The sequence below is a fragment of the Hemitrygon akajei genome, chromosome 7 (genome assembly GCF_048418815.1).
Source record: "Hemitrygon akajei chromosome 7, sHemAka1.3, whole genome shotgun sequence".
NCBI classification, from domain to species: Eukaryota; Metazoa; Chordata; class Chondrichthyes; order Myliobatiformes; family Dasyatidae; genus Hemitrygon; species Hemitrygon akajei.
This window is the reverse complement of record NC_133130.1, coordinates 35,818,071-35,832,444: the sequence shown is the minus strand read 5'-3', so window position 1 is coordinate 35,832,444 and position 14,374 is coordinate 35,818,071. Positions and strand designations below refer to the sequence as shown.

Sequence of the window (14,374 nt, the reverse complement as noted above, 5' to 3'; positions counted from 1 at the left end):
TACAGAGCAACGCAACCCCCTCTGCTTTCCTGCCTTTTCTTTCGATACAGTGTGCATCCTTGGATGTTAAGCTCCCAGCTATAATCTTTCAGCCATGATTCAGTGATGCTAACAACATCATACCTTCCAATGTGAAAATGTGCTGCCTTATTCCATATACTGCACGCATTCAAATACAATACCCTCAGTCCTGTATTCATCCTTTTCGATTTTGTCTGCCTTTTACATTGCAATTTATCCTGTTGACTGCGATTTTCCCCGATCAAAAGCCTCTCCTTACTACACATTGCCTCTGTTTGTAAATCAGCTGCCTTATCTTCAGTCCTATAATCCGATTTCCCGACGATACTTCTTGTATTAAAATACAGGCAGCTCAGAACACTAGTCGCACCATTCTCAACCTTTTGATTTCTAACTTTGTCTGAAGTCTTAGCAATATCTGCCTCGGCAACCTCTCCACTAACTGTCCTGGCACTCTGGTTCCCATCCCCCTGCAACTCCAGTTTAAACCTCACCGTACAGTGCTTGAAAACCTTCCCACTATTAGCCCCCTTCCAGTTCACATGCAAACTGTCTCTTCTGTGCAGGCCCACTTTCCCTGGAAGAGAGCCCAATGATCAAAAAATCTTATGCCCTCCCTCATACACCAACTCCTTAACCACATATTAAATGGTACAATCTTCCTAGTTCTGACCTCACTAGCACATTGCACAGGTAACAATCCTGAGATCACAACCCTGGAGGTCCTTTCCTTTAACTTAGCACCAAACTCCCTGAACTCCCTTTGCATAACTTCACCTCTCATCCTACCCATGTAATTGTTACCTATATAGATCACGACTTCCGGCTGTTCACCCTCCCACTTAACAATGCTGAAGACTCAATCTGAGATATCCTGGACCCTGGGACCCGGGAGGCAACATATCAATCTGGAATCTCATTCTTGCCCACAGAATCTCCAGTCCTTCCTCTAACTAATGAATTCTCTATCACCGCAGTGTGCCTCTTCTCCCCCCTTTCCTTCTGAGTCACAGGGACAGACTCAGTGCCGGAGACCCAACCACTGTGACTTTCCTCTGTTCGGTCATACCATCCTCTCCCTCCCTCCCCCACCCCTGACAGTATCCAAAGTGATATTTCTGATGTTGAGGGGGGTTGACCACAGGGTTACTCTGCACTGGCTCCTTAACCCCTTTCCCCTTCCTGACTGTCACCCAGTTTCCTGTGTCCTACACCTTGGGTGTAACTACCTCTTTATACATCTATCTATCAACCCTTCAGCCTCCTGAATGATCTGGAGTTAACCCAGTTCTAGCTCGAATTCCTTAACATGAATTGTTAGAAGCTGCAGCTGGGTGCACTTCTCATATTCGTAGTTGCCAGGGACACTGGAGGTCTCCCTGCCTTCCCACATCCCGCAAGGGGAGCATTTCACTATCCTGTCTGTCATCCCTACTTTCCTAGCTGAGCAGACATAAAGAAGAGAAGGAAAAAAATTAGCCTTTCTTTCCTTTCTCTGAGCCGTAAGATCACCACTCTGACTACGTCCAATCAGACAACAGCCGCTGCACTTGCCCCTGCTTTCCTTTAATTTGCTCTTACTAATCAATCCCCAGTGTTGGTCACTTTCCAATAGGAGTCACTAGAGGTTAATTCAAATCCTTTTAACCTTTCACTCTTTAACAAAGCGCACTCATGATGAATCTATTACCCCAAACCTTGGCAACCTTGCTGAGGAAGGCATTTCCACACAATTGTTTGATAGTAATGCCAGGATGTAGACTGATGAAGGTATGGTAATATACCTATTTTGCTAAAGGATTCCATCCGATTGGCCAAACCATGGACTGTGTGACCAGATTCTGCTCTAACTCCAGTTATAAGTCTACAGATGATGTTGAATCCTTGTGGGTTGAGTTAAAAGCTGTAAGGGTAAAAGGATCCTGATGGCAGTTGTATACTGCTACATCAGACTTTACTTTCTCCCTATCAAATTTCAAGTTGAACTCAATCATATTGTGATCACTGCCTCCTAAGGGTTCCTTTAGCTCAAGTCCCTTAGCACTCCCGGTTCATTACATAACACCCAGTCCAGTATATCTGATCCCCTATTAGACTCAACAACAAACTGCTCTAAAAAGCTGTTACAACATTGTCCTTTTGACATGCGTTTTCTATTTCCTGTTGTAATCTTCCAACAGTAACTGGGATGTGGACCACAGATTACAACAGGAAATAGAAAACACATGTCAAAAGGGCAATGTTGTAGCAGCTTTTTAGAGCAGTTTGTTGTTGAGTCTAATAGGAGATCAGATATACTGGACTGGGTGTTATGCAATGAACTGGGGGTGCTTAGGGACTTGAGCTAAAAGAACCCTTAGGAGGCAGTGATCACAATATGATTGAGTTCAACTTAAAATTTGATAGGGAGAAAGTAAAGTCTGATGTAGCAGTATTTCAGTGGTGTAAAGGAAATTACAGTGGTACGAGAGAGGAGTTGGCCAAAGTAAATTGGAAGGCAATGTTGGCAGGGATGACAGCAGAGAAGCAATGGCATGCATTTCTGGGAAAAATGAGGAAGGTGAAGGATAGATGTATTCCAAAAACAAAGGAATACTCAAATGACAAATTTGAACAGCCATGGCTGGCAAGCTAATGTAAAAGCAAAGGAGAGGGCATACAATAAAGCAAGAATTAGTGGGAAGACAGAGGATTGGGAAGCTTTTAAAATCCTACAGAGAGCAACTAAAAGAATCATTAGGAGGGAACAGAAGAAATATGAAAGCAAGCTAGCAAGCAATGTGCAAATAGATAATAAAAGCTTCTTCAAGTATGTAAAACATAAAAGAGAGATGAGAGTGGGTATAGGACCACTAGAAAATGAGGTCGGAGAAATAATAACAGAGGCCAAGGAGATGGCTGATGAACCAAATGAGTATTTTGCATCAGTCCTCACTGTGGAAGACACTAGCAGTGTGCCAGATGTCGAAGGGTGTGAGGGTAGGGAAGTGAGTGCAGTTACTATTACAAGGGAGAATGTGATCAAAAAGCTGAAAAACCTACGGGCACATAGGTCACACGGAACAGATGAATTGCACCCTAGGGTTCTGAAAGAGGTAGTGGTAGAGATTGTGGAAGCATTGATAATGATCTTTCAAAAGTCATTCGACTCTGGCATGGTGTCAGAGGACTGGAAAATTGCAAATGTCACTCCACTCTTTAAGAAAGGGGGAAGGCAGCAGAAAGGAAATTATAGACCAGTTAGCCTGACCTCAGTGGTTGGGAAGATGTTAGAGTCAATTGTTAAGGATGAGGTTATGGAGTCTTGGTGACACAGGACAAGATAGGATAAAGTCAGCATGGTTTCCTTAAGAGAAAATCTTGCCTGACAAACCTGTTGGAATTCTTTGAGGAGATTACAAGTAGGATAGATAAAGGGGATGTAGTTGATGCTGTATATTTGGACTTTCAGAAGGCCTTTGACAAGGTGCCACACGTGAGGCTGCTTACCTAGTTAAGAGCCCATGGTATTACGGGAAAGTTACTGGCATGGTTAGAGCATTGGCTGATTGGTAGTGGCCATTGAGTGGGAATAAAAGGATCCTTTGCTGGTTGGCTGCCAATGACTAGTGGTGTTCCGCAAGGGTCAGTGTTGGGACCACTTCTTTTTATGCTGTATGTCAATGATTTAGATGATGGAATAGAGGGCTTTGTTGCCAACTTTGCCAATGATATGAAGATTGGTGGAGGGCCAGGTAGTGTTGAGGAAGCAGGTAGGCTGCAGATGGACTTAGAAAGATTAGGAGAATGGGAAAGGGAAGGGCAAATGAAATACAATGTTGGAAAATGCATGGCCATGCACTTTGGTAGTAGAAATAAACATGCAGACTACTTTCTAAACAGGAAGAAAATCCAAAAATCTGAGATGCAAAGGGACTTGGAAGTCCTTGTGCAGAACAACCTAAAGGTTAACTTTGCAGATGGTGAGGAAGGCAAATGCAATGTTAGCATTCATTTCAAAAGATCTAGAATACAAGAACAGAGATGCGATGCTGAGGCTTTATAAGACACTAGTGAGGCTTCACATTGAGTATTGTGAATAGTTTTGCGCTCCTCATCTTAGAAAAGATGTGCTGGCATTGGAGAGGGTCCAGAGGAGATTCACAAGGATGATTCCAGGAATGAAAGGATTATCATAGGAGGACCGTTTAATGACTCTGAGTCTATACTCGCTGGAAATTAAAAGGATGAAGGGGGATCTCACTGAAACCTTTCTAAAGCTGAAAGGTCTAGACAGAGTAGATGTGGAAAGGATGTCTCCCATGGTGGGGGAGACTAGGATAAGAGGGCACAGCCTCAGGATAGAAGGGTATTCATTTAAAACAGAGATGCAGAGAAATTTCTTTAGCCAGAGGGAGGTGAATTTGTGGAATTTATTACCACAGGCAGCTGTGAAGGCAGAAATTGATAGGTTCTTGATTGTACATGGCATCATAGGTTATGGGGAGAAGGCTGGGGAACGGGGCTGAGGAGAGGGAAAAAGGATCAGCCATGATTGAATGGCAGAACAAACGATGGGCCAAATTATCTAAATCTGCTCCTGTGTCTTATGGTCATGTTTTTTAACTTCTAAACATTAAACTAATTCAAAGGAAGACATGGGAGTCCGGGAATGCGGGTCTAACTTCAAGTTTACTGTTAGGGAGGTGCACATAGTAGCGTGATGACATATGCAATTCATGTATTTTTACATATAATGAACATGAATGCTTGATCAAACAATATATATACAAGATTACTCAAATATTACTGTGATATTAAATACACAACACTCCTCCCTGATTAGCTATAAACTTCAACTCAATATAGGATGTATCTCAACTATATACACAGTATACTATATTATACAATATAGACATCCACAGCAAAGTACATTTTAAATTGTCCCATTCAGGCCTAAAGGTTTCATTGCTGTGGAAGCTTTCTTACTCTTCTGGGATAACATTTTTCCTAACGAGAGGGGCCCACTCTGCTTGGCAGTGTAGTCTTGTGGCTGTGAAACAATACCAGATTCTGGGGCCTCCTCCATGCTGACTCTGAGACTACGGGAAGTGGTTCTGAAAGCTCTGGACAACGTTCATCTTCTCTTTTTCCTTCTTCTAGTTTGCACATCTTGATCTTGGAAAGGTGCATTTAGTTCACTGCAGTACTATCTTATTAATCCTTCCATTGTCCTCTTCATAATCTGATCTCTCCTCTTGGTTTGCACATCGAAAACATCACCTGACCAATCCTCTGTTTTCATATCTCCATTGGCTCCTTTCATTTTGGCCTTGCACTCATCCAGCTGGGCTTTGGTCTTTGATTCTACCTTTACATGCAGTTTTTTGTGTCCCACTTGAATTTCATCATGGAATAACCTCAATGCACACAGAATAGATTCTGGTTTATATTCACAAACACTGAATGTTTGCAACTTTCCTGAACTCTTTGAACTCTCTTTCAGTTTAAAACCAAGCCACATTTTGTAAATAACTGCCTGATAAACATACCAGAAGCTTTATTGCCACAAAAACTGCTGCAGTTGGACCAGTGCTTTTGTCAATTTCCAACCAGAGGCACAGAGGTTGGCAACAACACCTTGTTGTCCTCTGTTGGGCAACAATTCCTGGAGTACAGCATTCAGTACCTTTCTCAATTTACTTTCAGTTGATTCTATTGCAGAGGATATGGCATGCAAATAGTGGATGGATCTCCAATCAAGTTGTAGTTGTCTCATGTCCACATAATGCTGGCCCTCCTGTTTTTACAACACACAAGCTCAATATGGTTTGTAGGTTGTTCGTGTTTCACTGTTATAAATGTCATTCCCACAGGCATTATCTTTTCTCCAGTAAAAGTTCTTAGTTGGATATCTACAGATTTCAGTTTAGTATCTTTGAAATGTCATTCAAACTCATTTTGTGGAATGATTAACCAGTGTTGAATTTCATTTTTATTAATTTGTTGTTCACTTTTGCCATAACCCATATTGTTTGTCTCTTGCTAATTTTTACACTGTAAATCTCAAGGCTACACAGTTCTGTGTCACTCTCATCATTATCAGATTTTTCATCAACAGCTTATAGATCAGTGCTCTTTTTGAAACTGCAACTTGCCATTTTAGATTTTTCTCTTCTCTAAACTGTCTATTTTTGTCTGCCTGACATGGTCTTTCCATCTGTCCTACTTTGTTGCATTTTCTGCAAATTTTGCCTTTAAATCTGCATTTGTTTGGTGTATGTGAGCCACTGCCACAACAGTAACACAATTTGTTCAGCCAGACTGGTTTCTGTTTAGACACTGCAATTTTGTTCATGCTCACTTTCAATCCTGACTGCAACTCAATTGTGTTTCTGTTTCCATTGAAGCAGCGATTTCAACTGCTCTTTTAAAAGTAAGTTGTGCTTCAGTTAGGAGCCATTTGTGAATGCTTTCTTAAGAAATCAAAGACTAAACAATCTCTCAGTGCATCATGAAGACAATTACCAAACTCACAATGCTCATACAACTTCTTCAATTCAGCCATGTCTGCTGAAATGGACTCGCCTTCCTTTTGATTCCACTCATGAAATCTGAAGCACTCTGCAATCAACAATAGCTTTGGTTCCAAATGTTCCTGCATTACTTTGACAATAGCAGCAAAACTCATTTCTGCTGGTTTGGTTGGATTAGTTAAACTTCAAAGCAAACTCTATGCCTTTGAACCCAATGCACTTAGGAAAGTCGGTACTTGTTTCTCATTGGTTATTCCATTTGCTTCAAAATATTGTTGAATTAACTCAATATTACAGTTATCTTTTGTGCAATCAAACATGTCTATATTTCCAATGTGGCCAGCCATTTTTGCTTTATTATTATTATTATTATCATCATCACCTGGCACTCACTGTTTATGAACCCATGAATTCACCCGTTTCCTTACTTCTTTAAAAAACTCAATCATGTCTTTCCTTCTGAAGAACATGTGCTCCACTACATTTCTTTTAACTTGACAGTCTCTGCAAGTGCTGGGCTGCTTCTTTTAAAAAAATTGACCATTCTTTGCTGCGTTTTAAAAATCTTGAATATCTTGCTGCACTTTAACAGATGCTGGCAGCCATCTCGGATTCGTCTTAAAAACACCTCATTGTCAATGTTGTATTTTGTAACTTCAAAACATTAAACTAATTCAAAGGAATACACGGGAGTTCGGGAATGTGGGTCTAAATTCAAGTTTGCTTTAAGGGAGGCGTACATGTATCATGTGGTAGCATGATGACGTATGTAATTTACATATTTTTACTTATAATCTGAAATTAAACATTTAAATGAACAAGAATCCTTAATCAAACAAGATTAAGGATATACACAAGGTAACTCAAATATTATTAAAATATTAAATACTTAACAAAACCAGTGTAGTGGATTGTATCCCAAATAACAATGAGTTGGAGTACATGAAGGAGATAGAGTGCCTAGTGACATGGTGTCATGACAACAACCTTTGTCTCAACGTCAGCAAAACAAAAGAGTCTTAGGAAGGGGATGCTGTGCACATGCTCGTTTCATCAGCAGTACTGAGGCCAAAATGATTGAGATTTTAAAGTTCCCAGGAGTGAACATCAACAATAGCCTGTCCTGGTCTAACCACATGGATGCAACAGCCGAAAAAGCTCACCAGTGCCTTTACGCTCTCAGGAGGCAGAATAAAGTTGGCATGTCTGCTTTGACCCTCACTAATTTTTATTGATGCATCATAGAAAGCATCCTATCCAGATGCATCACAGTTTGATAAGCCAGCTCTCAGTCCATAACCACAACACCTCCCTCAATGGACTTTGCCTACACTTCTTGGTGTCTTGGAAAAGCTGCAGCAGAATCAAGACATCACCATCCATGGGCATTTTCTCTTCTCCTCCCTTCCATTGGGCAGAAAATACAAAAGCCTGCAAGCAAGTATCACCAGGCTCAAGGACAGCTTCCATCCAGTTGTTACAAGACTATGGAAAGATTGTCTAGCTACAGTATAATAAGGTAGATTCTTGACATCACAATTTACCTCTTTTGACCTTGTCTCCTGTCTCCCTGCACTTCACTTTCTCTGTAACTGTAACACAATACTCTACACTCTGTACTGTCTTACCTTGCGCTACCTCAATGCACTGTTGCTGTGTTGAATTAATCTGTATGAACAGAATGGAAGATAGGGTTTTTGCTGCACCTCATTACATGTGACAATAATAAAACAGGTTATCAATTCAGTTTAGCAATTTAACATTCGTAAATCCATGTTGACTTTATTATGTTCCAATTTCTATGTTATCACATATTAGTAATAGATTCTGGAATTTTCTGTACTTCTAATTGGTCTACAGTTCCTGCTTTTTTCTCTGCCTCCTCTCAAAATAAAATGGGTCACGTTTGTCACCTTCCGATCAGTCCAAGTGGGACTTAATGGAATCCACTCTTGATATCATGTATATACACATCGATATTTTCAAATCCTCTACCTAACGCTGTTATGAATGCATCATCAGTGCATGGTTCATTGAATTGAATTGACTTTATTTCTTACATCCTTCATATTCACGAGGAGTAAAAATCTTTACGTTACATCTCCATCTAAATGTGCAATCAGAGTAATTTATAATAATTTACAATAAATAGAACAGTCAATGTAATATAGAGTACACTCAGATCACCACGAGTTCATCAGTCTGATGGCCTGGTAGAAGAAGCTGTCCTGGAGCCTGTTGGTCCTGGCTTTTATGCTGCAGTACAGCTTCCAGGATGGTAACAGCTAAAATAGATTGTGGTTGGGGAGACTTGGGTCCCTAATGATCCTACAAGCTCTTTTTACACATCTGTCCTTGTAAATATCCTGAATCATGGGAAGTTCACAACTACAGATATGCTGGGCTGTCCGCACCACTCTCTGCAGAGTCCTCCAATTAAGGGAGGTACAGTTCCCATACCAGGCAGCGATGCAGCCAGTCAGGATGCTCTCAATTGTGCCCATGTAGAAAGTACTTAGGATGTGGGGGCCCATACCAAACTTCCTCAACCGTCTGAGGTGGAAGAGGAGCTGTTGTGCCTTTTTCACCACACAACTGGTGTGTACAGACCACGTGAGGTCCTCGGTGATGTGGATGCCAGGGAACTTGAAGCTGTTTACTCTCTCAACCCCAGATCCATTGATGTCAATAGGGGTTAGCCCATCTCCATTCCTCCTGTAATCCACAACCAGCTCCTTTGTTTTTGTGACATTGAGGGAGAGGTTATTTACTCAACACCATTGTGTTAGAGAGATGACTTCTTCCCTGTAAACCACCTACAAGCCTTCTCAGGATAATCTAACACCATTGCCCAAATCCAGAGATCAAATTTTAAAAAGATTTATTTGAGCATTTTGCCTCATCTCTATCCTAGTTATTTTGAAACAATGATCCTAGGTTCGAGGTTCTCCCACAAGAGACCCTCTCCACATCTCCTCAGAGTATTACATGTTTCAATTAATTCCCACCTCAATATTCTGAACTCCAACAGGTACATGTCTAGTCTAGTCAGTCCATTAAGAGGACAACCCACCTATTCTATCAGGTATTGAACAGTAAACTCGGGACTGCTTTCAGTGCATTTAACTTCTTTCTTTAAATAAGGAGACTGACACTGTACACAATACTCTAAATATTATTTTCCAATTTAATGGAGCCTTCTTGGAATCAAGTGATTTAAAAAAAAATTAAATCCAACACATCAAATATCTCACTACATCATTAGGGCCCAGAGACTTGTCAAACCATATATCTACTCAGTATCACCCAGTGGCTAATTCCTCCCGCTTTCTTGATTCCTAATTTTAAACAATTTCTGGAATGTTATTCTCTATAGTAATGAATTGTGTAAATTCATTATAATTCATCTATTAGCTCCCTGTTTTCCACTACAAGTTCCTCACATTTGCTCTCTACAGGACCAGTAGGCACTATGTTAACACTTGTTCAAAATATCTACAGAAACCCAGCCCAAAATGTTGACTGTATTCTCCTTGATAGATGCTATCTGGCTTGCTGAGCTCCTCCAACATTTTGTGTGTTGCTACAGAAACTCTTTCAATTTGTGTTGATATTCCTGGCTGGCTTTACATTTGATTAAGTTCTTGCTGTATTTTTGAAATCCCATCCAATCTCTGACTTGCCCCTGTCTTTTTATTTTAGTTTAATACTATGTTTAACAGATTAAGTTAATTTCTGATCTGGAATTTTTCTCTTTTTTTAGGCACGTGCCTACTTTGCATATTCTGAAACATCCCCTTCAATGTTTGCCATTGCATCTCAACTAATTATTCCCTTTACCTAATTTGTTAGTTCATTTTAGACATCTCTGTTTTCTTGCACTTGTGGGCTGCCCCCAGCACATCCTTATACTGTGATTATGGTGCACTTTGACACAAATGACACAAACATGAGAAAATCCAAATCAACACACACAAAATGCTGGAGGAACTCAGCAGGCCAGGCAGCATCTATGAAAAAAAGTAAACAGTCAACACTTACTTCATCAGGGAGGGTCTCAGCCCCAAACGTCAGCTGTTTATTCCTTTCATTCGATGCTGCCTGGCCTGCTGAGTTCCTCCAGCATTTTGTGTATGTTGCTCACTGTGTGTATCAATGTTTCGATGTACATATAACAAATAAAGCTAATCTTTATCTTATGTTTAGATATTAGTGCTGGACCCATCTTTTTCTCGTTCAAAATGAATGTAAAATTCAGTCAGATTATGATCACTAGTACATACAGACGACTTCATGATCAGCTCAAAATTAATCCAGTCTCATTACATAATAGTTTTCTGTTTGGCTCAAAGCAATTATCACACAAACACTCCAGTAACCTCACTTGGGCTAACTTGCTGTAACTTTCTGACAGACTCTCACTATATCTTAATTTATATTCTGTCCTACCATGTAGTTACTGTTCAAGACAGGAACCTGTACACCACTCCCATAAGTAAATTCTTGTCTAGAGAACTGAGGCTAAGTGAAATTGACACAGAAGAGACATTGAGGTTTAGAGTAGATCAGCCATTGGATGGCAGGGCAGGTCTGAGAGGCCAGTTGGCAAACTTTTGCTCCTATTCTGTTCTCATTTGTACACTTGTTCTTTCTCATTTCCACCCAAACCACTGGCTTCCTGAACTTACATCATCAGTCTGAATTGCATCCAGACCATTAATAACACAGGACAACAAAGATTTTGCTTCCTGAATACTTTTGGGTGTCTCTTATGGACATTTGGCTGCATGTCATGAAAATCACGATGTAATTTTCTCATCCCACACCATATTTTTGAAATTGCCTGTATTTGCTATTTCCATTCATAACCCAAGTCAGAATAATTGATGCAAAGATTAAGGAATGCATTTTTGTTGGTCCACAAATCAAATAGGTCATCAATAACAATTAATTTGAGGAACTTCTAGTGGGACTGGAGAAAATCACATGGAAGGCATTCAAGAACATTGTTGAAAATTTTCTTGGCAACTACAGAGCATCAAACTATGCCCAACAGGTTGACAACATGCTTCAAACATTCAAAACCATAAAGTGCAACATGTCACTAAAAATTCATTTTCTGCATTCTCATTTAGACAACTTCCCTGCAAATCCTGGTGCTGTCAGTGATGAGTATGTTGAAAGGTTTCACCAGGACATTGTGGTCATGGAGAAAGGGTAACAGGGCAACCATAATCTACCAATGCTGACTGATTATTGTTGGACACTTAAGCGAGAAGCCTCAGACACAGAGTACAAATGAAAATCATCAACAAAACATCTTTAGCTTCGCTGAACTATTGCAAAGCGTCAGCACCATTATGCAATTAAACACATTATAATTCAATAAAAGCTAATTTCTTGTTTCTCCAAATTTCCTATGTAATACAAATAGTCTGAAATTATATTTGTGTTCAGCTTCAAGTGGCCTATCATAACCACAAAAAAATTCTGAGGAAACAACACTTTTGAACAATATTGTGGTCCAGTGCAATATAACAGAGCCACTCTCCACCTTTTCCCAGTTTCCTGCCCTTCATAAGTGGCTCATAGCTTCAATATGTCTGAGCTCGGTGGCCCTGACTGTATCTATTTACAATCCATTCATTAGTTTTATTTCACGTTATGGGCACTCAACTGCAAAACCTTTAGTTTTGTCCTTTTTTATTGTAACATCTAGCTTTTTCTATTGAATCACTTCCTCTGTCCCTTCCTATCAGAGTCTTCATCCATTCTTATATTCATACCTTTCTCCTGAGCCTGGTCTCTATGCTCCAATATAGCTCATGATTTAGTCTGAAATTTCCTCATTATACTGCCTGATAGAAAGCTGATCCCTGCATGGTTCAGTTATCGTGTCCAGCTCCCATCTTCCCTGGCACCAGTGCCAGATCTCCACAAACTGGAGCCCATTTCTACATAATAATATCTAATCAACGAATCTGAATCGAACACTTGGTGACATTCCATACACTTTGCTAGTTTTCATGGACAGAGGAAATGAGCAGTTAGTGAGTTTGTTATCGCCCAAGTAGCTACTCACATCTATCTATACCATGCATATCATGTCAATATACATATGCATAAGGATTATTTTGCACTCTGCATCATATATTCCAAATACAAGCAACTAAATAGTTGGCATACACAAGACACAGGATCCACTAAATATCTTCATGCATCTGGCACAGAAACAGGCCATTCAGCCCAACCAGTCTACCCCCCCCTCCCCGCTAGTATGCTGAATTGTAGCTATTCATTTCAATCATTTGGAATACCCCTTTACCCCTCCACTCCAAAATGTTTAAAAAGCTTCTCTTGAAGTGCACATCTACCTTTGGCTTTGTAGTATAAGGTGCATATTCTTACAGCTTTAAGAGAAAATGAGCTTCTTAATTCTCTTTTGGATCTCTGGGTGACCCCTATTTTGTCCATTCCCACAAATGGGGAAAAAACCTACATCTACTCAACCAGCCTCTTTACAATTTTAACTAGTTCTTCCCCAGTCCTTTTCCTTTCACAAAAGACACAGTTTGTCCACTTACACGCTTAAATGCCGCGAATATTCGTCCTCACATTATGCAATTTGCACTCGGGAGTTAACACCCGGACACTTTCCCCACTGGATTCACACCTCCTCTCACCCCACCGCCCAGCTCAGGTGTAGAACCTGCAGTTCTCCCGCAGCCTCCCTCTCCCATTCACTGGCCACTCGTCGCTCGGGCCCGGGAGGGAGTTCCTTACCGATGGTGGACACCACGGTGCCCACGAAGTAAAAGGCTCCGGTGAAGTCCCACCTGGGTCTCAGGGTGTCGGCGTGGATCCCTGCGGCGATGGCCGCTTCGTAGTCCCTCAGGAAGGCGCTCAGCTCGCCGCCGGCGATATCGAACTTGTCGGCGAAGTTGCGCAGGGTTCGGTTCCACCTGGACCGAGCCTCCAGCTCGGTCGGCCGCTCGATGGCCGAGAAGACGGCGGCGCCGCACAGCAGGTAAGCCACGATGAGCAAGGCGAGCAGCACGAAGCGCCCGTTGTCTTCGTTAAGGTGCAGGAGAGCGCAGCCCCGGACGCGGCTGCTGCCCATCATCCGGCGATCCGCAGCTCCAGCGCACTCCCTCTGCCAGGGGCCCCAGCACTCATCAACCAAACTTCCCCGGGGGAGGGGGGGCGAGTTGCTCCCACCCTGCACCACCCCGCTATCAGGCTACCTGGAAGGATGGAGGGGTTTCAGCGGATTTCTCACAGTACTTTTCCAACATTTCCTCTGCTCAGCTGTTCGGGGTTTGCCTGCGTGTGAAATTTCGCGCTGCAGTATCCGCGTTCCCACGCCAGCGATTGGTTTCCTAAGACTGGTTTATTAATCTCGCGGTCTGTTTCCCTCGGCAGGAGACAGCTTTCGTAAGTCCGGAAACCGTCTTGTTTTTGAGTTAGCGAGGTGTCATATTCTCAGTATCAAAGTATGGGTGCTCCGAAGGCAGGGGGTTGGCACGCACTGTATGGGTGCAGGTCGCGGACTCTCTCTGAAACCATGTGAAGCCATTCCCATATGGAACACGGCGCGACTTCCTTCGGGAATGCGGTTACCCTGATAGAGAGAGGAGAGAGAGAGAGAGACGGAGAGGGAGGGATAGAGAGAAAGAGAGAGAGAGAGAGAGAGACGGAGAGGGAGGGATAGAGAGAGAGAGATAGAGACGGAGAGGGAGGGATAGAGAGAGAGAGATAGAGACGGAAAGGGAGGGATAGAGAGAGAAAAGTGAAGGGAACTCCCTCTCCAACATCAACCTTCACTTAAGCACCATGGA

At 41.8% G+C, this 14,374-nt stretch overlaps 1 protein-coding gene across 1 annotated transcript in view; it reads right to left on the bottom strand.

Moving 5' to 3' along the window:
• LOC140730346 (potassium channel subfamily K member 12-like) overlaps positions 1-13,925 on the bottom strand; it is a 75,080-nt gene extending 61,155 nt beyond the window's left edge. The window contains exon 1 of the mRNA XM_073050636.1: positions 13,320-13,925. Within this exon, the coding sequence (XP_072906737.1) occupies positions 13,320-13,659 (340 nt within the window). The 5' untranslated portion in view covers positions 13,660-13,925. The remainder of the gene's footprint in view (positions 1-13,319) is intronic.
• Positions 13,926-14,374: the final 449 nt, after the last annotated feature.